At 46.1% G+C, this 25,394-nt stretch overlaps 2 protein-coding genes and 1 pseudogene across 4 annotated transcripts in view; 2 read left to right on the forward strand and 1 right to left on the reverse strand.

The window, feature by feature from the left end:
* Positions 1-514: 514 nt before the first annotated feature.
* Positions 515-643, forward strand: LOC144116759 (U2 spliceosomal RNA; annotated as a pseudogene).
* Positions 644-2,845: 2,202 nt separating this feature from the next.
* On the reverse strand, positions 2,846-4,218 carry Fitm (acyl-coenzyme A diphosphatase Fitm). Its single transcript, XM_077646711.1, has one exon. It carries the CDS (start codon positions 4,168-4,170, stop codon positions 3,199-3,201), a length of 972 nt encoding a protein of 323 aa, XP_077502837.1. The 5' UTR covers positions 4,171-4,218; the 3' UTR covers positions 2,846-3,198.
* Positions 4,219-9,074: 4,856 nt separating this feature from the next.
* LOC144113569 (chromobox protein homolog 1-like) overlaps positions 9,075-25,394 on the forward strand; it is a 36,279-nt gene continuing 19,959 nt past the window's right edge. For 2 of the 3 annotated variants that reach the window (XM_077646713.1, XM_077646712.1), the window contains exons 1-4: positions 9,075-9,236; positions 9,370-9,537; positions 11,916-11,993; positions 15,879-15,953. In XM_077646713.1, the coding sequence (XP_077502839.1) occupies positions 9,222-9,236; positions 9,370-9,537; positions 11,916-11,993; positions 15,879-15,953 (336 nt within the window). In that variant the 5' untranslated portion in view covers positions 9,075-9,221. The remainder of the gene's footprint in view (positions 9,237-9,369; positions 9,538-11,915; positions 11,994-15,878; positions 15,954-25,394) is intronic. The other variant, XM_077646714.1, reaches the window with a different exon arrangement.

A 25,394-nucleotide genomic window follows, 5' to 3' on the forward strand; every position in this document is an offset into this window, starting at 1 on the left:
GATGCACGACAAAACGCTCATTTAAATCAATTTTAAAAGAAATACAATGAACAAGCGCAGGCGACTTGGGAGCTGGTTTAGACAAACCTACCAAATTGCAAAGCTGCTCAGAGCGCCCTTATCGTTTCACATATTTTGGAAAGCTGACAACGTCGGAGCACAGTGAGTGCACTCTGACTTTCAATTGTGGGAGTGATGCGTTTTTTTTTTCTTACGAATTCCATAAAAGGCAAATATATGCGCATTACAAAATTAATGTACGCGGGGCCTGACGAGGATATACAGTTGATCACGGATGTCGAAATATTGCCCACATCGAATAATCAAAATATCTCCTTGAAAATTTCATGCTAAATTACAGCACTATTGTACGCGTTTATCGAAATCTCTTTCAGAAGAACATTAGTATATCGAACAGCGCTACGCGTCCCTGAAAACGAGGCTTCTCCACTTGCTTGCACCTGCTGATGCTGCTATATGAAGCCGCTGTCGCCGCTCTGGAATACCTGATTTAATATCTGCTGCGGGTTCTTGGACCCAAGATATTAAACTTATTTTTTGAATATGGCAGAGTGCTTGGCTTGAAGCACTCTGGCACGGGTCGGCACGGTATTGCACTGCCTCCGGGATCGGCCCTATCCTTTAACTCTCCTACTTTCAGCACGCGGCAGCGAGCGTGGCTCGGCTTGAGCCACTAGGCACGCCCGTGCACTTTCCTTTTCTTTCTTCCTATCAGCAACAGCAGCAGTAGCTAGCTGTGTGACTGGATGCGTGAGACAACAGAGGTGGAAAAGGAAACCGCGCCGGGAGGCGACCGGTTTGGGCGAAGCGTGTTCAGGCTTGTGACCTTGTTATGAGCCGTGTGGCGCATTCTCCGCGTTCTCTGTGCTCCATGGTTAGCGGAACTACCGGATCCAGGAACATAAAGAACTAGGATTTAGCAACAAAGGCGGACATCACCCGGCAGTTCTAGTTCTCGCCTTGTTTGCTTGCCCTCACTGTAGAAGGCGTTGCGGAAGCAAACCGTATGTTCACAACGTGAAATACTTGCGTTCACAGTAAACTGGTAAAATGAGTGCACGTTTTATAATAGGCAGTGGCTGGCTCCGAAGCACCGTCGTGTGCAGTTTCGATGCAAAGCAGGCTAGGCATCCAGCAAGCGACACGCTACTTAATTAGGTACCAGTCCGCAGGGCGGCATGCCTTTAGCATGGGTGCACCCATTCTTCCATGTTACAGATAACTATTTCGCGATCTCCTTCGAGTTCAAGACAGGCACGCTGCAGGATATAAATTGTTCAAATGCATTAAGTTTTCAGTATGAGTCAGTCCTGGCCATCTGTCAACAAAAGCCAGATAATGCAGCTCTCCAAGATTCTTCAACGTTTAAAGGTTCCCACCAGGCAGGGACCAGTAACAGCAATGCAATCCACAACAGTTCATTTTAAGCATAATAACACACACAATGAATGCTAAGCCATCCAAATAAGCCAGAATTTTTTTAGCAGTTTCTTCTTTCTCAACTGTTTTTCGTATGAACAAGCCAAACCTTAAATTTTTATAACAGCATGCACACAGAGCTATATGCAGAACTCACTAGTGTCTAAATGATGACTTGGAGTGGCTCAGGTTAGAGGTTTTAGGTTTTAGGGATTTTAACGTCCCAAAGCGACTCAAGCTACGAAGGACGCTGTAGTGAAGGACTCCGGAAATTTTGACCACCTGGGGTTCTTTAGCCTGCACTAAGGCTATAATTTATCAGCATGAGCCTGCTGAACGTTAGTTGTAGAAGCTTCATTCCATAATGGAAACAAATATAAGTGAATCAACTGATCCAGAGTCAGTGCCTCCTACTGACTTTGTGCATGTAATTTGCTGTGCTATTGTGCTTTGCAACACTCCAAACCTCTAAAAATCAGGTGAGCTCTTATACTCACCCCACTTAGGACTTCAAGTACTACAAGCGCCCCCACAACAAGCAAAGCCCGTGGACTGTATATTTTTGAGAAAGGCCAGAAAGGTGCGCTAACACTATAGCAGCAAAATGATGAATGAAAAAGTTGGATATAGAAAAGAAATAGTCATACTAATGTTGCAATCGGCAATGACAGCCTGCCACATGTAATATATCACTGGCATCACAAAACAAAATGAACAAGGGCTGAGAGGGAGCCTCAGTCCACTAGCCAACATTTCGACAAGAGGACATGTCTGTCATCTGGTATATCTCTGACATCCAAGCCTTTGCAATTTCACAGCCACACTTCGATGTCAATAACAATTTACAAAGCTTTTTTGGAAGCAACAGTGGACGGCATTGCATTGAAAACTTACCTCCAGCAGCATGTACTATGCTTAGGCAACACTCATTTTACAAGTACCTTTAACAAGTTCTCCCTGCAGCATATAGCTCGGGTTATCAAAGCATGTCATAATGGCCACCATGTTGTTGACTAGTAATACGAGAAACGTTAGTTCATTCTTTTAAAGCAGATATCTAATTAGCACCTGCTCCAGCCCATAACCAGCTTTATAAAGGGCTTTATAGTTTCTGTGAAGGCGGTCATGCTCCAGCCTACACTGTAGAGGCTATGCTTGACCCTTCATCATGGCACCTGTGATATAATTTGTAAGCCATCAATTGTTTTGTGCGTTTACACACATTTTAAAAGCATTAGTGTGTAGTTAAGTGGTTGAACATGACTTCAACAACTGCCATCACACTGCGCACCAATTACCAACACCATGACCTCTTCTAAGATGAAAGTTTAGCAACACAGCATTTAGGGTTCTTTTCATTTGATCCACCACAGTTTTGTCATTTTGTGCAGACATCAACAAATGGTAAACAAAACAATTCATATGTTTTATTTTTAAATAATCCAAATGGTCTGATGATAAATAAGACTGATACATTTGGCTCTGCAGTTCATCCCGAATTTTTTTTTTTTTTCTGACTCAGATTTTGTTGTACCTCAACAAATGCATTTTCACGCGGTAATATGACACATGACCAACAGTCACTGCCACTCTCTACAGCGTCTCCGACGTGCGGGTTGCACCGACACACAAATTCGCCGGCTTTTCTCCAATCCTCCCATGAAGGGTTGAGATTGCACTCGTCAGTGCTGGTGTCCGCTGATGGAGGCAGGCCTCATTACGTTAGAGTGAACGAGCGGGTGCACGTTCGATGGCTCTTCAGTTCTGAGCTCCTTGCGATTTCTTCCTCGGGGCATCGGCGTACTTGAACGGTCCTTTTCCTGGAAGTCCCGGAGACCATGACACGTACCAGACGCGATACAACATGAACCACTCAACAATAGCCACAACACCGCCGAGCACTTTCTGAGGCATACTGTGAAAGTATACTACAGTGCATATGAGCATTAGATCCCAGAGGAGTGAGAAGTAGGTCATAGCCACAAAGAGCAGGCGCACATAAGGAGTCAGCCGTGGGTAAGCCTCCTGTAGCAGGCGCAGTTGCTCAGCTGGCAGGTCTTTCAGGGCGCTATCATCGTCGTACTTTTCATTTCTGAGCAAATCTCCGATTCTCTCCCAACCACAGAAACTCCGTGCTTCTTCGGCAATCAACAGATTGCAGAAAATGAGCAGAAATGCGTGGCCCGAAATGTCAAAACCAAACCAACGTTGGCCAGCCTTCAAGCATGCGTCGCGCGTTCCGTGTTTCTCAAGAGTGCAGCGGCTGGTGTACGTTTCAAAGGCTACAAAGGAATTTGTCGTAAAGAACCAGGCAGCCGTGCCGACAGCGAGGCGAGTCAAATGCCGCACAACAAGCGCACGGTTACCGCAGCAGTACACCCAACTGGAAACGGCCACGAACAGTCCTACCGTAACGAGAGTCCAGCCCCAGGCAAGCTTGACGAAATACGCATTAAACACGTTGTCCTTGCGCGAGAGGTAAGTACGCGGAATGGGGAAAAAGTCGCACATCACGGACCCGATCAGTAAAACCCCAAGGTACAGAGGCACTTTAACACGAGGTTCAACAACCACCACGCGACGACACAGGTGCAGTCCTACCATAACAAATACCTGCTTGACAGACATTGGCTCTGCGAGAGGCTTCCGACCCGTAGTTGTCTGTTTCGCAGGGGTAGCATCCCATTTCATCGCACCGGACACCTTACTGCGCCTCTGATTGCCTGCCATGTTGGCTGCTAAGTGAAGCAGATTGGATTGGCTTTCGGTTGGCCTGACTTGCAGCCTGCAGAAGATGGCTTTCGAGGACGCGTGTCGCCCTCTCACGCAATCACGCTATCACAACTTGTAATCGAAAATTTGGAAATGTGGCGGAGAGTTTGAAGGATGCTTCACTCCCGCCACCGGTTGGCCCGGTATTGCACTACCTCCGGAATCGGCCTTGTCTTTAGCGCGTCTTTACTATCCTGTCTATCTATCCCATCTTTCAACTCTCCTTCTATCTGCACGTGGTAGCGATTGTGGCTCGGCTTGAGCCAGTGAGCAGGCCTGTGCACCTTCCTTTCTTTCTTCCTGGCAGCAACAAACAAATAGCGACGGCAGGCAGTAGTCCCCGGGCTGCACGGAAGCATTGGCCTTACCTCTCTCTTCCCGAGCTTGCCGTGGGCCGTCGGAGTCAGCGTTGCGGTACTGGTGCCCACCAGAAGCCCTCTCTGATCCGATGGTTCCCGGTCGAGGCAGTGTAGATATCCCTTACTCGGACCCGCGGACTTAGCGTTGCGGCACCGGTTGAACACCGGAAGCCCTCGTTACTTCCACGGCCCCCCGATCAGTTCCCCTAATCGTTCACGGCAGCGTCCCGCTGCGTTAGTATTTTATACCCCTGCTGTCGGACCCTCAACCAAGGTGTTGGAATTAATCGCCAAACCCCCCGGTTCGGTTCTCTGAATTCTACGACTCTCCGTCGTTGCGACAATTAGTTCACATGCTCGTTTGAACGTGAATGCAAAGCAGTACGCAAACGCTGACTCTCGTAAACGACAAAAATTTGTCCTTGAAACTAATTTCTTCACAGCACGCCAGCACTCAGAACAAAAAATAAATGGCTATGTGACTGCGTAGGCTGTGTAGACAGCAAATTTTTAGTTGCATGTCTTCTTCTTTATAATTATGCTTAAAATGCTAGCATACACGGATAACCACGTAGTGTTTGCCTATGACCACTAAATAATTAAGGACTGATTTTTTCTTATGCGGTTTCGGTTGTGGCAAACATAGGGAGGCGCCGGCTCGTCTGCGCCGTCGTCTGCCATGCTGCGCGATTCGATTATCATGCCGTCTGAGAACTGCCTTCCATGCAAGGCATTTCTTGTCTATGGTAAAGCTGCCTAGGCTCAGTAGGCGCTGTCTAGTTTGAACGACTGCGTTGAGCGCTGATTGAGCGTTTAGGCGTTGTGTCGGGTATGTCCAGCATTGCAAACAACATTTATCCTGACGGTTTGTGGCGAAATGGCCACTTAAGATCACATATTGTGGAACTGTAAAGAGGAGCCGCCACCGGAATCTAATACAAGTTCCTACTCTCGAGCAATGGGAGGCTGTGTTGGTCAGCTCAGACCTGGCCGTTCAAACCAGGGCCATTGAATGGGCTACTAGGTCGCTGCCAACCGTGGACTATCATCTGCATTTTGCCTTCTGACGAAATCATCATCATCATCAGCCTTACTACACCCACTGCAGGGCAAAGGCATCTCCCATGTCTCTCCAATTAACCCTATCCTTTGCCTGCAAACTTCTTAATCTCATCCGCCCACCTAACCTTCTGCCGCCCCCTGCTACGCTTACTTTCTCTTGGAATCCACTCCGTTACCCTTAATGACCAGCGGTTATCTTGCCTTCGCATTACATGCCCTGCCCAAGCCCATTTCTTTCTTTTGATTTCGACTAGGATGTCATTAACCCGTGTTTGTTCCCTCACCCACTCTGCCCGCTTCCGGTCTCTTACGTTACACCTATCATTTTTCTTTCCATAGCTCGCTGCGTTGTCCTTAACTTAAGCTGAACTCTTTTCGTTAGCATCCACGTTTCTGCCCCGTAGGTGAGTACCGGTAAGATTAAGCTGTTGTACACTTTCCTCTTGAGGGAAATTGGTAAACTGCCACTCATGATCTGCGAGAATTTGCCATATGCGCTCCACCCCATTCTTATCCTTCTAGTTATCTCCCTCTCATGATCCGGATCAGCTGTCACTACCTGCCCTAAGTAGACGTATTCCGTCACAACTTCTAGGCTCTCGCTGCCAATTGTGAACTGTTGTCTGACGAAATAAAAGTTTTGCATTCCGAAAAGATATCAGTGTGCTTCCTGAAATAAAATTTATGTTGCTAGTTTGCAATTGTCTTCGTGGTTCTTTAGGCCTGTCGCCATTGCTTTGCGCAACTTTTTGCAACCTCCGAAGAAAGAGCTGCTGGCGGAAAAGCGTCAGCAGAAGCCAGCAAAACGAAGCGGCGAGTGGGAACAGAAGAAAGAAATCTAGACACATTATAATGTGTTTTAGCGCTACGTACGGTTAGGGAGGGTCCTGTGATTAATGGCATGAGATTCAGACCAAATGCATAGTCTTTCACCTTGCTTAATGATTCAAGCAATGTCCCGCATGCGTAAGAAAAATTATGCGAAGGAATAAACGCATTCTGATTTCTTTTCAAACTCATGACAAATGTTGTTGATTTCCATATGTTCCGTAATGAAATTCTAAGTCGCTTAATTCACGCGATCCGCGAGCTCCTTTGCATTGAACTGATCATTTGACGACTACGACAAAGAAAAGCGCGCTCGACGCCATCTCTGTGCACATGGCATCTACTGTCTACAGCTGCGTCTGTAAAACATCCTACCCGCCATCGACAGCGCACGCAGAAAACAACACTCCAAACGCTCGTAAGACGTGGAACCTCCTTCGACATTTACTCGACCCAGCAGGAGGCAAGCTCCAAACACGCCAACAGCTTGAGCGAATCTTCCACCAGTATCCTGGCACGTCTGACGAGCTTAAACAAGAGCTTATAAATACTTACATCCGCCCTGAACCAACAACCAACCTCCCTTTCTATCAGGGCGCGGAAAATCTGTCTAGACGCTCCGATCACTTTAGCGGAGGTCCGAGCAGAACTCAATCGCCTCAAGACGACTTCGGCGGCCGGTCCTGACCGCATTTCAAATAAAATGCTTAGGAATCTAGACGACGCATCCATTCATGCTCTTACCGACTATTTTCAAGAATGTTGGGCCAGCGGTACCATCCCTCAAGAGTGGAAATGCGCCAATCTAGTCCTCATCCCCAAGCCAGGCAAACCACCAACCTTGGCCAACCTCCGTCCCATCTCTCTCACGTCCTGCGTTGGGAAGCTGATGGAACACGTTATCCAGACCAGACTCTCACGATACCTTGAAGACAACCATCTTCTACCAGACACTATGTTCGGCTTCCGCCCTCATTTAGCAGCCCCGGACATTATGCTTCTTCTCCATCATCAGGTAGTCATGAGACGTACACTAGACACGAAAGTCATCGTCGGCCTCGATGTTGCCAAGGCAATCGACAACGTCCTCCATGAAGCGATTCTTCAACAACTTCAAGCTCTCGGTGTCAGACATCGCATGTATGCGTACATCCGAAACTTTCTCACCGACCGCACAGTGCAACTTAAAGCCGGCACGGGAGATCCTTCCATCATCTCTCCGGGAAACCGTGGCACGCCGCAAGGCGCCGTACTTTCGCCGATGCTTTTTAACGTCGCACTGATAGGCCTGCCGAAGCTACTGGCCGACATCCCCCACCTGCATCACAGCATTTATGCTGACGACCTCACACTTTGGATCACGCGCGGCAGTGACGGCCAGATTGAAGAGACTTTACAGACCGCGATCGAACGGATCGGAGATTATCTAAGTACAGTTGGCCTCACGTGCTCGGCGACAAAGTCCGAGTATATCATCATTCCTTCCCCGGGACGATGCCCTTCAAAGATACTTCCGGACATCAACCTCCAGGTGCAAGGAAACCCGATTCCTCGAACAGACAACATCAGGATCCTGGGCTTGCATCTACAGGCCAACGGCAGCAACAACATCACGATCCAACGCATCGACCAGTCGGTTGTGCAGATCGGACGCCTCCTTAAGCGAATCTCCAACAAGCATCATGGCATGCGAGAGTCCAACCTCCTGCGCCTCGTTCAAGCTTTCGTCTGCTCCCGCATCACCTACTCTGGACCCTACTTACGTCTCACTCGTGCCGAAAGCGAACGGCTAGACGCGTCACTTCGAAAAGCATACAAGACGGCCCTAGGTCTTCCCATGTCCACAGCTACCCGTAAGCTCATGGCTCTCGGAATCTCCAATACCGTGAGCGAACTGATCGAAGCAACCCTCACCGCCCAGTATGAGCGGCTCTCACTCACACACGCTGGCCGAGCGGTACTGCAGCAAGTTGGGATCTCCCCGCCGAGATCGGCCCCAAGTTACGCTGAACTTACATCGGAATATCGCCTAAATCTCCGCATTCCTCCCATTCCCAAACGGATGCACCCGGAACACCACGCCGAGAGACGGGCCGGCCGGGCTCGTCAGTTCGAGAAACGCTTCAGCGGACGTCCGGACGTCACGTATACGGACGCCTCTTAAGGTGTATCCAGACGGCGGGCCACGGACTGGCCTGCGGACCGGTCACGTGGGCTCGACCGAGCGTGGCCCGGCCCGCGAGGGCATCCACACGGCGGTCTAAAACAGCAGACGACAGAGAGGGCTACTCTCAACCCCATAGCGCCACTGGCGCAGTGGCTTGCTCGCTGCGCTCTGGTTTGAGGGTACGTTTCAAAATGGAGGCGTCCTGTTAGCGCACGCTGTTTAATACAAGTGGAACTGTGCTAAAAATCAATCTTCAAGGACACGTCATTTTGACGTCACATTAATTAATTATTAATTAATTTAATTAATAGACGTCACAGCAGAAAACGATTTCGAAGCCTGACGGTTTCGCGCCACATATTTGAAACTCGTGACTTGCATGTGATCGCCCTATGAGCCAATCAGAGAGACAATAAGGCGCCGAACGGCGGCCATCCGTGTCGAGAATAGGTTCCCGCCAATTATAGTATAGGCTAACGACAACAACAGGTTCCCTGGTAGTTTGGAAGTTCCAGAAGTAGCGCAGAAAAAGCGACGCGTTGTAGAGAAATCTTTATATTTGTGATAACAGTTGTCAGCGTTGTCTGAAAAGAATGAACGCATTCGAAGTAAGTGATTTAAAAATTGTCTGCGTTCTTTTGTGCGCTCTATTTGAACTCGCGTTGCGTTCTGTCACTGCCGCGCACAACGGTTACCCTTTGTTATACTTAGACGTCTTGTTCCTTCTGCGTACATAAATAGGTTGAACGGATCTTGGATCGCCGTACACGTCGCAAGGGACGGAGGAAAATACTGGAATATCGCATTAGGTGGCAAAATTTTGGTCCGAGCGAGGACACGTGGGAGCCAAGAGAAAACCTGCGCGGCTGCCCTGAGCTTTTACGGGAGTTTGAAGATAATTTGGCCCAGGTAAGTTGCTTACCTCTGCTGCAGTAGCGACGTTTTATGCTATGCAGCGTAGTTTGTGTAGTTAAAAAGGAGAAGAGCAGTACTGTGACGACACGAATGTACTACAGGTGCTCGCAGAATAATTCCGAATGCCGGACAGGCGGGAACTCGTCTGCGAAGGGCGCCGCCGTAAGAATACGGAGACAGACTGCGCCTGCTCTGCCATTGGGTAATGGCTCGGCCTCCCGATCTAGCGAGCCTCCTTCTCTAGTGAACCTAGATTAGATCTGCCTCATTCCAAAAAGACTAGCGCTAGCGGCTTCTTAGCTTTGAGAAGGGGGCTGTGCGAGCGGCGTCTGTGACGCGCTGCGTGTTCACGCGCTGTCACCCCTATCTCACGTGCGGCTTGCCGCGGCTGTAATCTTTCGCCGGCGCGCTCCGTCAGTGCCCGGCCACTTTCGCGGCATTCCGAATTATTCTGTGAGCACCTGTACACAAACGCGCGGTTGCACATGCACAGTCGTGCGTTCGAGTCGGGCGCGGGAATCGACGCATGCAGTCTCGACCTCACTCTTTGAACATGCCGTTGTACTTACAGCTTTCTGCAAACATGCAGCAACTACTTTGAATCGGGGGTGGAGTGTTTGTAGTCTTGCCAAATTCCTGACACTCGGCGAAGTGAATTTAAACGGAATGCTTCGGAATGCGAAGTTTGTTAACGTACCTCACCTGCGCTATACTGGACGGAAGCACGAAGCTCCAAAGCCACCAATACTGAAGCTTTTTGATTACTGAATTTTCGTGTCACGAGTAATGAAACGAGCACGTCCCAGCGGTATCCGAACGATCCACAAATGTCTGGTTGTGCAGCGCGCATGTCAGGGACATGCTGCAGATGTGCCAGCTTGGGGCATTCCACATTGGAGGTCAGTGGGATATGTTCTTCGGCTGATTTTGGACGCTTGGTGTGTGTGTGGCTGTAATTTGATTTTCCAGTGTAGACTGCAGATTTCCCATTCTACAACATTTGGCAAGTGCATGCACTCTTGGCCACCAGTACACATACTTGCAGTCGGGCTTGAAGTGTGCATGGAATGTTCTTAACATCAGTGCCGCACACTCCACCTGCTCAGCCACGAAGGTCACTGATAATTATGGTGCTCGTATTTTGGTTGCCCACAGAGCATGCTTTTATTGTGACATGAACTGACATTTTTGCTTTTCAGGTAAAGGACATTTGCAGTTTGATACATGTAGTCTGGTTTACTGTTCAAGCCGTTACAGTTTACCAATTGAAATATTCTTTTACCCATTACGCACCACAGACTTCAACAGGGGCTCAGATAACTGGGATACATAATCTCGGAAGAAAGTTTGTACAAAATGCTGCTGTTTGGCCGTATCTCATTTGTGATATTCATGTGCTCTTGTGCTTGCTGCATGCTTGCTTATTTGATTTAACCACTCCTGAGCTTGCTATTTTGTGTTGGAAGTGGCTTTCCAAGACTCGTGTATGCTGTTTATTGTTGCTGTTTTGGTGGGCATACTTTTAGTACAAAAATGCTGTCAGGAATATAGGATGTTTTATGGAAATTCACCACAGTAAGTCACTGGGCTCTAGGCTAGCCAGGAGGGGCCCGAGTGGGCCTCTGCCACTCCTCCCCTCCAGCCCTCTTAGTGCTGTTATTGAGCATGCTGCCATATTAAGGCTTATATTTTGAGATTAGATAAGAGTTACCATTAAGATCTTTGTGCTTCCTTTGTGGGAGGAGGTCAGTGTGTTGTCTATGTGAAATCTTCAGGCATTACATTCTGGGTCAGTGTACATATGTTTAGCGAGCAGTATAATAGGCTCACTTGGAAACATGGTGTCTTGTTGGAAGAAACCAGATTCTAATCAAATATATTACTGTATTCAGACTTGAACAGATTTGACTTGAACGATAACTTTTGAACTGCATTGAGCTCTTTGTTATGCTGTCTGCCAGTATTGCTTTCCCTCTGCAGCCTTGTGCTTGGGCTTTTTTGTTGTGCTTCGCATGTGTGTTTTGTTTTCTTGTACATCCACCACTGTGAATGCTACAAGCCATCTCCTAGATATGTCACTAAAACTTTGCCCTAACAATAAATTGCATTAGCGAAATCAGTAACTGCATAACTGTACTACCACAAGAGAACTTTTTTTTTTAATGTCCTGAAGTGGAAGCACGTAAGTTGCTGTCTTACTCTCACAGGTATTTTGCACTCAATACATTGTCGTTAATGACAGTGTTTTTTTTTTATACTGTTGCAGCACTCCTTTTTAATGTTTTTTTCCCTTTTAGAAGCATATAACAGTTTAGGCACCTGTGCGCATTTGCTATGATGCAGCAGGTGTGTGACATCACAATGTTCTCTAGATGCAGGAGGCAGATCATATGGATGTATCCAGCACTACTGACAACTTTGGAGGAAGTGATTCGGAAGAGGAGAGAGGGGTGAGTTACAGAGCTTAGTGGTGCTCCTCGCTACCTTTATAAAGCTAGGCTATTTACTGCAAATCCAGTTACTCAGGTTATTAAAGGCACCAGTGTCAATGTCAGTTTTTCCACTAAGCCTCATTGTTATTTTCCGTACTTCAAGCTATGTGATGTGTGAAGTCCTTAGCTTATAATGAGAGTCTTTCAGTTCTGGGATTCTCAGCACTATTTCTTGAAAATTGGTTGTCGGGGAAAGGAAATGGTGCAGTATCTGTCTGACATATCGGTGGACCCCTGAACCGCGCCAGCCGTAAGGGGAAGGATAAAGGAGGGAGTGAAAGAAAAAAGGAAGAAAGAGGTGCCGTAATGAAGGGCTCAAGAATACTTTCCACCACCTGGGGATCACGTGCACTGACATCATTAGCGTTTTGCCTCCATCGAAATGCGGCTGCCGCAGTCGGGTTCTAACCCGGGCACTCCGGATCAGTAGCCTTAACCACTGAGCCACTATGGCTGGTAACTTGCGTTTCTCCTTCAATGAAACGGAGCCAACGGTGTTGCCATGGCCGCGATCTGACTTAAGTCTCCCGACCCAATAGTCAGACGCCTTAACCACGGAGCAACTGCCACGGGGCATTCTGATGATTTGGCCACATTCTACAGGTGACGAGGGTAACATAGGAAACATCTGCATGCGCTGTCTATGGCGGGTAGGATGTTTTACAGAAGCAGCTGTAGACAGTAGATGCCATGTGCACAGAGATGGCGTTGAGCACGCTTTTCTTTGTCGCAGTTGTCAAATGATCCGTTCAGCGCAAAGGAGCTCACTGATCGTGTGAAGTGACTTGGAATTACATTACAGAACTTATGGAAATCAACAACATTTCTCATGAGTTTGAAAATAAATCGGAATGCGTTTATTCCATCGCATAATTTTTCTTATGCATGTGGGTCATTGCTTGTATCATTAAGCGAGGTGAAAGATGGTGTATTTGGTCTTAATCTCATGCCATTAATCACACGACCCTAATCGTAGTGCTGAAACGCAGTATAATGTGTCTAGATTGCTTCTGCTCCCACTCGCCGCGTCGTTTTACTGGCTTCTGCTGACGCTTTTCCGCCAGCAGTAGAGGGGTGGATGCAGCGCTAAGAAAATTTCGGGGGGTGTTCTGACCACAAAACTAAGCTAAACTGTTAAAGAGCTTGGATTGGTCAAAATTAATCTGCTACTATTTATTTAATGCCAGTTACACAGGCTCTTCAGCGCTTACTAAAATTAGAGTACTGAGGAGCTTTTGTAAAATGGTTTGTGAATGAGTAAACAAACAAACCATGGTACAAAGCTGGTATGTTTCTTTTTTTTTTTTTGCTGCCTTGTGAAAAACTTGAAAAGGGTTCTACTGTATAGGCCCTGAGCTTTGTTAATCATCATGCCTACCTGTATCATGTACACCTCATCATCATGTACACCTCACTCTGAGTCAAGCATGGAAGATGTGAGGGAGTTTCGATGTAGCCTCTGGTGGTGTTTTTGTTGTCTGCTATGTGTGGCAATGAAATCTCGAAGTGATGATCTTGATAGCAGTGTTCAGCTACTGGCAGAAAAATTGTTCTGTTATGAAAATAGAAGCTGATGAAACAATCTTTTTGCTTTCCGTCTTCCCAAGGTGGCTGCAGTCTCAGACTTGACTTGAAAACAGCTGTTATGGTCCAGGCACTTTGTGATAAATGTAGCATTGAGGTTGAGATGGAAATCATCTTGTCAGTAAGGAGACGCTAGTATAAGTTGGATTGGTTGTTCTGAGACTATGACTACAAGGAAATGAAATGCTTGATGAGTTATTACTGAAATTGAAGAGAACCTTCATAAGAATTAGTATGGTTGTGTACAAGAAATGGTTGAATTACGAAGGCATAAATGAAAAAGTGCTACGACGGGAAGAGCGAGTGATGTGAAGATTTCGTTGATATGTAGTAAAGGTTAAAATAAGAGACAAACTTTATACATGGGAACAAATTCAAAAGGCGTGCCAATTGGTACCAAATGGCAGCGACAGAAGTGACTACGATCACCACTTTGCAGGTGCTGTGCTTAGCGCTTAAGCAGCTGTTGTGACTGTCTTGGGAAAGCTCAAGAAGTTTCCCTGGCACTACAGCTGCTTTTATTTTTATGCATGTATATAATTATGTTTTACATTATATTATTTTGTGGGAGCAGCTACCTTCCATCATTTCTGTTTCTCTGGATTCTTAAATGCAGTGACATTTACTTTCATAGGCCTGCATAGCAAAAACATCCCATGTTTTAGTGGTTTTAATGAAAACACAATAGGTGTTTTCATTAGACTTTACGTGCACAAATTCCAAAGGCATTGCTTGTTTTGTCTCATTTGACTGACCAGCTTTTCTCTTTTTTTTTTTTTTGAGCCGCCACGGTGGCTCAGTGATTATGGTGCTTGGCTGCTGACCGAAAAGATGCGGGCTCAATCCAGCCGCGGCAGTCACATTTCAGTGGAAGCGATATGCTACGGGCCCATGTACTGTGCGATGTCGGTGCACGTTGAAGAATCCCAGGTGGTTGAAATTATCCGGAGCCCTCCACTATGGCATTCCTCAGAGCCTGAGTTGCTTTCGGACGTTAACCCCCATTAAACCATTTCTTTTTCATTTTTTCTTTTTTTCATATATGTGAATGTACTGTTGTTTTAAGAGACACTGAGGACAGCTTCATTCATTTTTTTTTTCTCAGTAAAAACCCATTCTGTGGCTTTTTCTGGCAACATTGATGCTTCAGCAGTAAGAAATGCACTTTTTGCTGAGAAAATTGGATATAAAAATTTTCTGGCCACTTGATTCAAACTCGTGATGCCAAGATTGAAAGGGACTTTGTGATCTCTGCCTGAATTATGGATGGTGGTGCTGCCTGGCTGCAGAGTTTGATGTGTTTGCTTGTGAGAACAGCCAGTGGTGGCAACACTTTTGTTTTTGGTCTTTTCTAGCTTGTAAAAGCTTTATTTTCAGTGAAAGTAGTCCCTTTATGATTGGAATTTGGTGGTCTAGTATCACAGGCCGACTTCAGTTTGTTTTAATGCTTTTATTACGTGAATAGCCTTCTCGCACATTTAGCCATGATGAGTACGTAGTAATGGTAAAGGTTGTGGCAAAAATAAAGTGCAATGGCAAAAAAGAAAGTGCTGGGCCATAAAAAAAAGATGTGTGTAAGGATAAACTCATATTTGTAGTCGCTGCTGCACAGGATGGGACTGTGCAGTGGTGGCAGCCATTACGAGTTTATTGTAATTTATATCTTTAGTTTATGGGTGTTTTTCACTCGGGAAATATTTTGCTTTGCATGCTCATGTTCAGAGAACCGCCCATACAGCCCCGTCATTCCAGGAGAAAATGTCAGTCAGCAGCAGTGGCTTTCCTGTAGTTGATTCTGAAACCAGCTGCTAGAAGACTTACAGTGGCACCCCCTCTGCATAGGCGTATGGGCCTATCACTGCTATGTAAAGTGACCCTTGTCATCCCTCAGCTGGTGCCATTCAAGCCTTTGTGTTGATTGAAAGCATAGAGCTTTGCAGGGCTCCCAGCTGCAGTATCTGGAAGGTTGACTGAATATCCCAATCCTAAATGACATTACTAAATATGCACAGCATTTCACGGCAAATGAAGTGTAGCTTTGATGTTTGGTTTACTGACCTCTGCTCTCATTGTTTCTTCCAGATGTGTAGTGTAGAAATGTTTGTTGTCCTGAGCTAAAGCTTGAGTTTGATGTCTCTATAAGAAAAGGTTAGGGCCAGTAGAAGAACTGCGCAGCTTCTTCAACTGCTGCCCTGGCACGGAAGGTGTAAAATGCCGGGATATGTTATATTGTGTCCCACCTTGTGCTTTACATTGCAGTACTCATCTGACGATGATGACTCTACAGAGTTGATGCCTGCATCACCAAATATGCCTCTCGGCCCTGCTCAACATGTATGCATTATTTTTTTCAACTTGAAAGCTTGAAAGTTCGATTTTATGAAGTGAAAATTTGTGATGCATTTAACCCTTGTTATAAGCATTTAACCGTTGTTGTTGCACCTTATATGAATGTTAGGCATGAAGTGAGATGCAAAGTAGCATAGCCCCAGAAACTTTAGTGCTGCTTATGGCATAGGCAAAATTAAAATTATTTTGCTAATGACTGAATGGAAAGAAACGAAAAACAGTGTCTTATGTCCTGAATCTGCACCTGCATTATGAAGCATGTGATAGTGGAGGGATACTGGTTCAACTGGACAACATTGCATTTTGTAATATGCATCGAAATCTCAGTACGTCCACATTTCTGCATTTTATTTTCGTTGAATTATGGCTGACACTACTAAGAATGAAAGCTGCTAAAGGTGGATTCAGGCAGCAGATCATTGGCCGTGGACCAGGTGTTAATCCATGAGCTTCACGCCTAGCCCGATGACCTTGGCTGCCATGTTGGTGAATGTAGCACGGTGACAGTCCGCGTGCATGTTTAATGCACTTATTGCCACCTGGGCGAAATGTCCGAGGCTCCAAAAGCGACCATCACCGATTTTGTTGAAAAAAATTCAGGTAATTGTCAATTATGTGAATACCATTTTTCTGAAGTATTTTCGCGAGAAGAAATTTTTTTCTCACGTAAGCGCCTTTAGAAGTTTTCGCGAACACGCGAAAGTTGCTTGCAGGTAAATATTTTAAAATAAGGTGTGAAAGCACTTTAAATAACATTCTATTTTATATTATCGCGTATGCATCGTTCTTTGATGCAACGTCATTATTGCCCCCATATAAGACTTTGCTGCTTTTTTTCGGTGCAATAAAGAAGCAAAAAATTGTGCATTTTCAGAATTTTTTATTATAAATGTCATTCATGTTTCAGTCACAATAAATTTTTTCACTGTTCACTTGGTGGTCGAGTTGCTGCCAAAAGTATTTTGAACTTTCTTTAAAGAGTATTTTTTAAGAAAATCAGTTTCAAAGTTGGCAAAAAGTGATGCTTTACTTAGATTGAGACCTAAATTAAGCATGAAGGCCCTCGAGATGACGTTGCATCAAAGGAAGATGCATACGCGATAATATAAAATAGAATCTGTTATGTAATCTGCTTTCATACCTGATTTAAAAATATTTACCTGCAAGCAACTTTCGCGTCTTCGCAAAAACTTCGAAAGGCACTTGCGTGAGAAAAAAAAAATTCCGCGAAAATACTTCAGAAGAAAACGGTATTCACATAATTGGCAGTTAACTGAATTTTTTTAAACAAAATCGGTGATGGTCGCTTTTGGGGCCTGGGACGTTTCGCATGGAATAACCCACCTGCAAAGGTGAAGGTTGGAGTAGGTGGCGATAAACAAATTCGGCATGTGAGCTGCCTTTCATTGTCCTACAGTCTCCAAAGATCCAGTGTCTGCCACCAGAGAAAGTCTCTGGCATTTCTAGCCTGCTAAAATTCTTGGGCCAGGTACGGAACCCGCGCATCAGAAGTGGCACGTTGGGCAACTGTGGTCCAAAACTGGCTTGTAGATTGTCTGGTGGCGGGCCATTTATTCAGCCATTTGCCATTTGTTGGACTGAAAATATATTTAACTCTCAGAGCCATTTAATGTATTTACTCACGTAATTTACACCCTTGCATAATTTGAGCACCATTAATTTATTACCCGGATTTATAAAAAGAACTTTTACTCGCATATTTTGTGCCCCCTGCTGCACAAGCACACCAGCATGCAGGCGGGTGCACGCAGCCAGGCTTGGTAAGATCAGTGCAGCTGCGTTGCCGCATGCGGCTGCGAAAGATGAGTGAGTGGCATCAAAAAAGTTGGTAATTCGTTTGTAAATTGGTTCCGGTAAATAAAAAGTCAGTTGCGTGCCGCTTACTCTGCTTGCTCACGCCTGCGGTCGCTTTCCCGTATGTATGGCTATGAGGGCAAGCTTAATTCCGGTAACTTCGAGGGCGTGCATCGCGTCAGAATCTGAAAGTACCGGACTGTGTGCTGTTTCTGCTTGCTGCTACTCAGCCGGGCTGCATGCTAGGGCGCCGTTTTATCGTCTTGTATCTTATTTGCCTCTGACTGCTGGCTTTCCAATTGTTTTGTTCTGTGTTTATTGCTTTGAGCTGCGCACGCGCCGTCATGCCATCACACGGGGATCTACACAATGTGGGTCTGGGTTGGGGTGGGGGGTGGAGGGTGGGAGGGTATGCGTCGACTTATTTGGAGTGTAAATTTTTTTTGGCCAGCGATGGGTGCGAGTTGTGGGGTCGATTTGTACGTGGCAATATACCATATGCGTAGCGTATTATACCCGTGTAGAGTTTTTTTAGGACGTGCTCACGAAATGTCCATGTAATTTCCGCACCCTCTTTGTGAAGGCTTAATTTAAGGAAAAAAAAGTGTGCAAATTACGTGAGTAAAAAGTGTTGAGGAGAGGAGGATGTAGGCTAATTAAAGGAGAAGAGAGCAAATTTTTGGATGCATGTTTTTTTCTTTGGAATGGTGCCCAATACATCAGTACGCATGAATCATGATGTGGAATTCACTTGCGCCATCTGAATAAAGCATAATTCAATTTTTTTGTTATGATGTTTTGCTTTAGATTTCAACAGCCGAATGGTGGCCGTTACTTGAAATATGAGCTGAGGTCACATTAGGCCTGTAAAAACTAATATAATCACTCCTTGTTTATTTTTTGTCATTCCAGCTCTTGAGCAGGCTTGCATAGGAATTCGGGTGAATTAAATTGAAGAAAGCAGTGATAGTACTGCAAATTTTGTACAGCTCATGACTTCACTAATCTTTTATGTCACAGCCACCATTTGGCTGTTGAAACTGAAACAGTATGAGAGAAAAAGGATTCAACTATAAATTATTTATTGCCTGCTGGCGCCATCCATGCGGCTGTCCATATTTGCTGAAGCCCTGCACATCAGTCCAATGAAAGAAAACACAACTGAAATTTGGTATCCCTACTCCTTTATGAAAAAGAAATAACAGATGTACAAGCAATTTACATTGAGACCACATAGTGTGGATTTTAAAGGTGTGAGGCCAGAAATGGAGACATTCATGGCAAGCAAGCTATTTGAGCCCATACTAGTCTTCTTGATGAGACCCAAATGGCCTCAACAAAATGACTGCCATTGTGGCTCAATGGTTATGGTGCTTGGCTACTGACCCGAAAGACGCGGGTTCAATCCCGGCCACAGTGGTCACATTTCGACGGAAGCGAAATGCTACGGGCCCGTGTGCTGTGCGATGTCAGTGCACGTTCCTCAGATCCTCGGGTGGTCGAAATTATCCGGAGCCCTTCACTACGGTGTCCCTCATAGCCTGAGTTGCTTTGGGAAAGTTAAACCCCATTAACCTAAATCTAAACCTTAACAAAATGTATACTGGCTGTCAAGGTAGCTCAGTGGCATTGGCGTTCGGCTGCTCATCCCATATTCGTGGAATTGAATATTGGCCGAGGCGGCCGCATTTCAATGGAGGCGAAATGAAAAAACTGCCATTTGCTGCACAATGTTGGTGCACATTAAAGAACACCAGGTGGTCTAAATTAATCCGAATCCTGCTGCTGCAGTGTCCCTCATAGCCCCTATATCGCTTCTGAACGTTAAACCCGACAAACCACATACCACCTTATCGTATAGTAAGATGTCTGTACAAGGCCGTTATCGTAGATTATGAAATGTAAAACTTAAAAGCAGTACCCTGCGGCATGCCTACATTAGAAGAAATGTAAAAATTATTTACATCTGTGGACTACTACCAAGGCATAAAAAGTATTGTGGGGCCGTGATAATGCTTCAGAAAGTGTGACTGGAGAAGAGCTAATTTAAAATTTGGTAGCAGTGGCCAAAGTGGGAAAATATGGGAGTTTGTGATGTATTTAATATTAGGGTGAGGTGTAGGTCACTCCTGTGTTCTTGTATTTGTGTATAGCTTGACGGGCTGTTCTCAGAACAGTGTCCTTCGAGGAGACGTTACTACTGGCAACAACCAGTTAGAGGGACTTCAGTTAGGGCGGAAAGCTTAAACGTGCAAGTGCAAAGGGCAGGGCACATGGTCCACTGTGTCGTGGTAACAATAAAATAATAGCGAAAGGGCGTGACAGAAAAAAAAAAGTAAAAGCAAAGCCCGCTGCTTATGTTGGAGGAAACTGATACAAAAGAAGCCTCCTGTGAAGCATGTTTGCTTGCTGGAAAGTGCACTTGAGTTTAAGCTCAAATTTACTGAGTCCCTGTGGCAGCACCTTTCAAAACAGATGGACAGTGGGCTTGTATTGTCCAAAAATTATCTACTTGTCATCACCGGTGATCAGTCTTACCATACTTTGGGACACATTGTTCATTGAGCACAGAGCTTGGGTTGCATCAGACTTTGTGCTAGGCTTGTTGCTCATTGTTACTTGGGTAGACACGATCCTTAGAAAGGACATACACAGTTAAGCTGCTGTGTTGACTTTGCATTGCGTTTCACAGATTGTTGGGAGATGCTGTGCTTTGTTAAATAATCACACCTAATGGCATGCACATTCTACAAGCTAATAAAACAGTAACATTAGTCTTGCAAAATAACGTGACACTAAGTGTTATATCTGACAAAGACACAAATAGTAAACACACTCTGAAAAAGCTAATGTATCCAAGCATGTAAGCCCACCAGAACATTCATTCGCAAATAGGTCGAGGCATCTCCATCATTTTTTTTTTTTTTTGCTGAAGATGGATGTACATGCTGGAAGTTAGAACTATGTGTTTGAGTAGAAAATATATTGTTAACTTTTGAGTAACTGTCTGGTACCATCTGTGAAAACGGGCTACCATGGAGATTTTCTTGTCAATGGGCAGCGGTTCTAATGGCAAATATTGTATTTACATGATTCTAAGTCGACTCGAATATAAGTCGACCCCCTCCTTACCACATTTTTGGAAAAAAAAACAAACTTGGAGGTCATCTACACTTGGCCTTTAATAATAGAGTGCGATAGCACTATCCTGCTGCCTCCGCTTACCGTCAGCCGCCATCAGCTGCCTCGCACAGGAGCCGCCCATGGGCACATTCCAAAGCGAAAATGTATTAATCACTGGACTAGTCGTCCACACTTGTGCCATCGTCCTCACTAGCACTGCCGTCGTGATCGCTGCTGCTGTCCCACTGCTCTCGTTCTAACATCACGTGCAGCGAAATCCCGCACTTCGCAAACAGCCACATCACGACATCGCGTGGAAGAGCTGAAAATTTTGCCTCGCTGCAGCTGCCACATCTGTATCACTTAGAGTACTTAGAGTGGACGACCCTGTACACCTTCGTACTTAAATACGTACGCTCCTGTCTCGCCTGTCAACGTCGCAAGGCATCTCCTCATCGCTCTGCTGGAGAGTTGCAGCTGCTCCCTTGCTCACCACGCCCTTTCGACCGTATTGGCATTGATTTCTACGACCCGCTTCCGTACACTGCGGCCGGCAACCATTGGGCTATCGTTGCAGTTGATCGTCTCACGAGGTATGCCGGAACCGCCGCCCTTGCGTCTGCCACAGCGACAGACGTTGCCTCCTTTTGCCACGTTTCGTCCTCCGTCACGGTGCACCTCGTGAACTGCTTAGCGACCGCGGAGTCGTCTTTTTGTCCGATGTCGTCACAGCCCTGCTCTGCCAGTGCGACATAATACATCAAACCACCTCCACCTATCATCAGCAGACCAACGGCCTCACCGAGCGATTTAACCGCACCCTCGGGGACATGCTGTCTATGAATGTCGCATCCAACCACTCGAATTGGGATCTCGTCCTTTCTTATGTGACTTCTGCCTACAACACTGCCCAGCAGTCCACTACTGGCTTCTCTCCCTTTCTTTTTTACGGCCGTCATCCATCTGCTACAATTGACATCATTCTTGCGTACCACCCTGACGCCTCCGAATACACCCTGCTTCCGAAGCCGCGCAGCACGCAGAAGATTGTCACCAAATCGCCCGGTCACTCACGACTGACACCCAGTATCACCAGAAATTCCGCCACGACAACGCTCACACCACATCGCACTTCTCTCCTGGTACGCTTGTGTGGCTTTGGATACCGTCAAGTACCCCTGGACTGTCCTCGAAATTTCTTGCCAAGTATCACGGCCTCTATCGTGTCCTGGAGTGCACATCTCCTGTCAATTACGTCGTCAAACACCTCATGCCGTCTCGTGATCTCTGCCGCCGCGGCCACGAGACAGTTCACATCCAGCGTCTCAAGCCTTACTACAACCCCTCCATCTTACAGTCACCATAAATCGCCAGGATGGCTCCTCTTCTCCCCGGGGGTGATTGTGTAGAAGATGACGACAAAGTAGATGACTCGTTACAACGAAGAAGATGGTCCTGCGCGTCAGCTGTATTGCTATTGCCATGAGTGTCTGTGCCCGACCTGGTTGCCCTTGGATTGTTCTCGCCGCTGCGCCCGTCCTCCCAGCTCTTTTCAATAAACCCCCGCCTTACATAGCCATCTTTTATTGTAGAGTGACATAGCTATGCAAACACTAGCATGCAGTGTGCTTGTTTTACAGAGAAGCTTGAGAATTCAACACTTGCACTGATACATACCTGTGTGCCAGCACCTGCTCTCTTGGGTTTTGCTGCTCTAAGGCGTAAAAGATGTGCTGGCCAAAGGAATGTACTTAGTACAATATAGCACTTCACGGTACTCCTTGAGTTATCAGTAACTTAAATGCTATCTGGTCACACTTCTCTGTTAAGTGAAATGTTTAACATGTTTGGTGCTAGTAGCAGGCACATTTTTTTATTGTTAGTCTTGCAACCGTTTTTTTTTTGTAGTGCAACTGCATTTTAAAAGGAGCCTTTTGCTTATTCTGCTATTAACTTTTCAGACAGTCGAAGGGGGACATGGCTTTCTGCAAAAGTTCGTTTATTTCTTGATATATTTACATAAACTTTTTCAGCATATCAGGAATAGTGTGACTACTGTCACAAAATTTCAGTGTTTAATGTCCAGAAAAGTTTTTGAGATTCAAAATTTTTTGTATGTAATTTTGTTCTTAGCTCAAATATATCAATAAACAGGTCAGGACCTGACTTGACCTGACCTGACATATCTGAACTGAAAACAAAATTACATACATACAAAAAGTTTTGAATTCACAAATTTGAACAGCAAAGCATACCTTGACCTACATTATGGCCCTAGGAATGCAACAAAACAAACAGGGTCAAAATAGATAAAATAGTGGTGAGAAAATCTGCTTCACAGGGTGAGCATCTAGTCAGAAAACCAAAACTGAGAAAAATTTTTAAGCATTTCCCCTCAATGCATTGCCACCGCGGATCACGAAACAAGAGTACTTCCTGATCGATTTCTACAATGAAACTTTGGGACAGCATAAAAAAGGAAGCATGCAAGCGGATACAATTACAGTAAAACCTCGTTAACCTGGATCTCACGGGACTGGGAAAAATGTCAGAGTTAACCGGATTCTGGATTATTGAGTGTACCATGAAAACGAGAAAAAAATGTATGCAGGGGCCGTATTCTGTACCGCTCTCATTATTAAAACAAGACTAAAACGGTCATAATGCCGCTATATTGCCCCGCTCCTATCGGTCGGCCTTGGCCGACGATTTTTGCGTCACCGGCGGCTGCTATTTACGTAGTGAACACAGCTGAAGTGATGACGTTGTGCACCTAATTAAGCGGGCTTAAAAGTGAGAGCGAAAAAGGTAGCATCTAAACTGCTCATAATCTTTGTAAGCGAAAATGCCGACTGTTTACAGTGTCTAATACGCGGGTGGTCCCGTGAGCAACTGTGTAGGAGGGTGCATGAAGACGACTTTGACGCGCGGGACGAGTTATTTCGACGCTTTGACTCAGGAAGGAGACTGCCGAGTGGCTGTGCGACGAACTCGCTGTTGAACTGGGAGATGTGTGGGTGAGTGCGCTGCCAATGGAGCGGCAGGTGCTGTGCACGCTGCGCTTCTTCGCCACCGTAGGAAATGAAGCAAACATCGGCGTAGCCCAACCGACTGGGAGCAAGTGTTTGCGGCATGTGGCGGGGACCATTGTCAACGTTGGGTCGCAGAAGGGGTGTGTTCGCTTTCCGGGGAGGCCCGAAGAGAAGGCGGCGGCGAAGGACGGCTTCCTTCGCTTAACCTTTCGCCGCAGCAGCATCCCCGGCGTCGTCGGGTGTGTCGATTGCACACTCGTCGCCATCAGGGAGCCGCGAGGCAGTGCTATGAACAAGCCGCAAGGTGTTCTACGCTGCGAACATGATAGTGAGTAGACCTGGGCCACTGTTTTTTACCGCATGAGTTTGGCTACAAGTGTGGCCCTCGGCAATGGGAGTAAGTTCGTGCTGTGCGTGTTTTTTCGCAGATCTGTGATGTGAACATGTGTATTCTGGCCGTGGACATGCGCTGACCGTGATCCTTCCACGACGCGTTCGTCTGGCGGCACTCCAAGGCGGAGGAAGGCCTGCTGGACGACGGTGAGTTTTTTCTGGGTAACGTAAAAAAAACTGTGCCAACCTTCGGGCCACCTCCGTCGCATATATTGAGCTCCAGCACTATGCATTTACCCCGATCTGCTGAAGCTACAAGAATCAGTCTGGCTAGTTAAACCTATATGCAATCACGTTACAGTATGATACAGTGTATTGTCACCCTTTCAGCATTGCTGAAATACATGGTATTTCCTGTCTAAGAAACCAATGCAAAATGCACCTGATGGCCCTTGTGTTGTGCTGGCAATCATTGTGCATCATTTATATCAGTATGTTGGTAAAGGTCTGAACTTACAGCAGCAGTACTCACTTATACACCTCAATCATGCATTGTCCAGCTGTGGGCTACTTAGCACGGTTTTATATTTTATAGTAGAGCTTCCTGTAATGGTGTTGAGTTAACTGAGAAAGGACATGCTTAACTGCGTCATTTTTTAAATGTTTTTTGTGATGCCTGCGCCAGTGACGTGCCATCACAGACCCAACTCAGCAGAAGGCCTGTGCAACATGCCACATGCTTTCAAGCAGTTTGTGGTTTAGCGCTGCGTCAGTGTGCTGAAGAGCCCTGCCAGTGAGGGTGGATTGTGCGCATCATCAATGCACGGGCTGCACTTCACAGCCTCTGTTTGGATGCGCCCATGTCAGTGGAGGGTGCAGGCGACACTGCTACTGACCCAGATAACAACGGACCACCTGTAAATGGTGGCTACCTCGTAGAGGCAGGATCCCTCCTCACCTACCTCCTGGGAAGAGCAATGCGCTACTATATTTTAAGCCTCTGTAGGACGACCCGTCTCCAGAGGCAGGTGTACGTACTTTGGGATGCTGCAGCGACAGTTGTGATGGTAACTAGCGTCTAGCAATGACTCACAATGCTGGCATGGAGAGTCATATCAGTCAC

Source organism: Amblyomma americanum, chromosome 1 (genome assembly GCF_052857255.1).
Source record: "Amblyomma americanum isolate KBUSLIRL-KWMA chromosome 1, ASM5285725v1, whole genome shotgun sequence".
Lineage (NCBI taxonomy): Eukaryota > Metazoa > Arthropoda > Arachnida > Ixodida > Ixodidae > Amblyomma > Amblyomma americanum.